General features: G+C 38.9%; 1 protein-coding gene across 1 annotated transcript in view; it reads left to right on the forward strand.

Annotated features, from left to right (window-relative positions):
- The window catches only part of UPF2 (UPF2 regulator of nonsense mediated mRNA decay), a 126,327-nt gene that overhangs the window by 83,118 nt on the left and 39,486 nt on the right, over positions 1 to 3,723 (forward strand). Inside the window, exon 14 of the mRNA XM_037739049.1 lies at positions 2,722 to 2,905. Within this exon, the coding sequence (XP_037594977.1) occupies positions 2,722 to 2,905 (184 nt within the window). The remainder of the gene's footprint in view (positions 1 to 2,721; positions 2,906 to 3,723) is intronic.

Consider the following 3,723-nt stretch of genomic DNA (forward strand, 5'->3'; position numbering starts at 1 on the left):
TTTTGAGACCGAGTTTCGCTCTTGTTACCCAGGCTGGAGTGCAATGGCGTGATCTTGGCTCACCGCAACCTCCGCCCCCTGGGTTCAGGCAATTCTGCTGCCTTAGCCCCCTGAGTAGCTGGGACTACAGGCACGTGCCACCATGCCCAGCTAATTTTTTGTAGTTTTAGTAGAGACGGGGTTTCACCATGTTCACCAGGATGGTCTCAATCTCTTGACCTCGTGATCCACCCGCCTTGGCCTCCCAAAATGCTGGGATTACAGGCGTAAGCCACTGTGCCCAGCCACATGTAACTTTTATGATTGATAATGATTGCTCATTAATTTGGGGAATTATTTTGGTACAGTTTGAATTTGGTTCAGTAATTTATGGACTGATATTTAATACAGTAATTTATTCATTAAATTACTTGTGATTTTTAATATATATGTTGATGTTTTCACTCATCTATATTCTGGTTTTCGTCTCAAATTCTTGTTTCTTTTTTTTAAATAACGAATGGGGTCTTGCTATGTTGGCCAGGTTGGTCTTGAGCTCCTAGCCTCGAATAAACCTCCTGCCTCAGCCTTCCAAAGTATTACAATCACAAGTGTGGGCCACTGTTCCCAGCCCAAATTCTTGTTTCCGAAAGATTTAATTTTTTTGTTTGTTTTGAGACTGAGTCTTGCTCTGTCACCCAGGCTGGAGTGCTGTGGCAATCTTGGCTTACTGCAGCCTCCACCTCTCAGGTTCAAGCAATTCTCCTGCCTCAGTCTCTGGAGTACCTGGGATTGCCGGCGTATACCACCACACTAAGCTAATTTTTGTATTTTTGGTAGAAGGGGTTTTACCATGTTGGTTAAGCTGGTCTTGAACTCCTGACCTCAGATGACCCTCCCACCTCAGCCTCCTAGAGTGCTGGAATACAGGCTTGAGCCACTGTGCCCAGCCTAATTTGTTTTTAAAGGAAAAAACCTATCACTTTTGAGGAAAATGTGTTATTTTTAATACAGAAAGAAGTATTTGTTCATTATTCATAAATTCTTGGATTGTGCTTTCCAAATCTTAATTTTGGTTAGTTATATAAACTTGTGATTTAGACCAAGTACAGTACAAATTAAATTCATATACAAATACAGAAACAGTACTACAACCTCTGTAAAGTTAATGTTTCAGAATTTAACTTGTAGGTTGATTAGCTGGAGCCCAATTACTATTTCCCGTGAAATACAATTTTCTAAGTGCCGGTTAGGGTGAACAACTCACTATCAGTTGCTTTAAATTTTACTAAGTGCTGATAGTACCATTTGATTCTATAAAATCACAATTGTTAGTATTTTCATTTACCCGTTAGTGAGAAAAATAAGTTTAATGTTACAACTTGAGGAATCAAAAATACATCCACATGGTAGCATGTGTTAAGTCAGGGATTAATATTCTCGGGGAATTGTAGTCTGTTAATTTTCTCCTACCACTATTCCTTTGCAATAGAGGGAAACTTACCACTCCTTTACTTTCTGAATTGATGGGCAGAAAGTGGGGAAAGGGGCTTGCAGATTTGAGGGTTGGAGTCCCTGTTGTATGTAAGGACCCTTTTAAGTTGGATACTGTAATAAAAGCCAGAGTTTTGTTACAAAATGGCAGCTATACCAGCACCCAAAGCAGAATCTCTTTCAGAAGAGAATCCTTATTTGGATTCACTCTGACATCTTAAGCTGAAAGTAAAGAAAAACTCAGAAATATTCAGGAGCAAAAGAGACAAAAATATTTTCCAAATTGATTAACAGACAGAAAGGCTTAGCAGAGCCATACCTAGAAATTGGAGTCAGAAGTGAGTGAGGCCTGGGAGATGTGGTTTCTGTGTTCCACCCACCACATGGAGTGTACAGTTCAGTACTGGAAGGCCAGGAAGAAAGGATCACTTGGAGCAGTGCTTCTAAACTTTCCTGTGTCCCCTGGGGACATTGTGAAGATGTGGATTCTGAATCAGTTGGCCTAGGGGGAGGCCTCAGAGTCTACATTTCCAACAAGCTCCCAGATGAGGTCCACATTTTGAGTAGCAAAGACCTGGAACAAACTGGAGAGGAAATGTAAAACCTCCAGACGAATACCTGCTCATATACTAGAACATTCTTGGGTTGTGCCTTCAGTTTATGTAAATTTAGGAATTAGAAGAAGTATAAAATACAGTGTGGGAACCAGGCTTACAGTAGAGAGGGAAAGTGTCTGCACAGTGCCATATACACAGTAGTTGTTCAATAAATGCTTGTTGATGATTAGTGATTTTTATATATTTCAAAAACCATATCTTCAGCTACAGTTAACTCTTCAAAAATCAAACCAGGTAGCACAGAGAAAGTGAAAATGTATCACAACAATGGCCTTGAATTTGGTTATATTTGTAAAATTAAATATAGGATATTGGTCTGGGGTTTCTACCTTGTTTTGGAGTACCTGAAAATTTATTTGGTATTTTATTTATAATTTTTCCTTGCCTTGAAAAAAACTGCAACAGTTATAAGAAGAAGATACTTAATAAATTCACCAAATAGCTCAAAACTTGTATAGACAGAGGGAAATGATCAGAATAGGATCATGGCTGTTGACCATTAATAGGAATGGTAGGTATCTTATACAACCTTTTAGCGTAGCTATTACAACTAGGTAACAGCAAAGTATAGTTTATTTTCACATTTTTTGTTGTTTCTTATACCTAAATTTTATTTTTCATTTGTTATCAGCGTTATGTTTGGTGGAAGAAAAGTTTGGAGGTTTGGACAAAAGACCATCCATTTCCTATTGATATAGATTACATGATCAGTGATACACTAGAACTGCTAAGACCAAAGATCAAACTCTGTAATTCTCTGGAAGAATCCATCAGGCAGGTGCAAGACTTGGAACGAGAATTCTTAATAAAACTAGGTAAGCAATTGATTACAGACATAAAATGAAGGTGACATTTGGCAGATGTTTCTGGAATTTGCTTTATAATGTTACCAGTCAGAGTTTACATTGTATCTTTTCTATTTTCAATGTTGAGTGTTATGTAATAGTGTTAGGTAATACCTGTGTGGTGCACTTGATTTCACTAAGTAGTTTCAAACTGGAGGAAAACAGTTAACTCAGAACTTGAAGCAATTGATAGTGATGTTAAAAAAGCACACACACACAATCCTGTCTACCTCTCTTAATTTTAGAATTTTTGGTTACTAATATAAAATCTATTTTTGATTAAAGCATTTATTTTTGGAGTATTTATTTTCAACAGGCGTTATTTCCTAAAAAGTGCAAGTAAAGAAACTGTAGAAGGGAGTACCTGTCAGAAGTTTGGAACTACCCTACAGGATTTCAGAGCTTACTGGCAGAGTTGCCTCTATTTCTAAGGACTAGAGAAAATCTAGAGATAATTAGAGGCACTCTGTATACTTTAGTATCCTGAGGTTGTTTTGGAAAGAAGAGTTAACTCTCAAACAACTTTCACTACGGCTGCAGGAACCTACATGTCATTAGAAATAACCAGTACAGGCCGGGCGCAGTGGCTCACGCCTGTAATCCCAGCACTTTGGGAGGCCGAGGCGGGTGGATCACGAGGTCAAGAGATCGAGACCATCCTGGTTAACATGGTGAAACCCCATCTCTACTAAAATACAAAAATTAGCTGGGCATGTTGGCGCACGCCTGTAGTCCCAGCTACTCAGGAGGCTGAGGCAGCAGAATTGCTTGAACCCAGGAGGCGGAGG

The sequence above is a fragment of the Cebus imitator genome, unplaced genomic scaffold (genome assembly GCF_001604975.1).
Source record: "Cebus imitator isolate Cc_AM_T3 unplaced genomic scaffold, Cebus_imitator-1.0 Scaffold61, whole genome shotgun sequence".
Lineage (NCBI taxonomy): Eukaryota > Metazoa > Chordata > Mammalia > Primates > Cebidae > Cebus > Cebus imitator.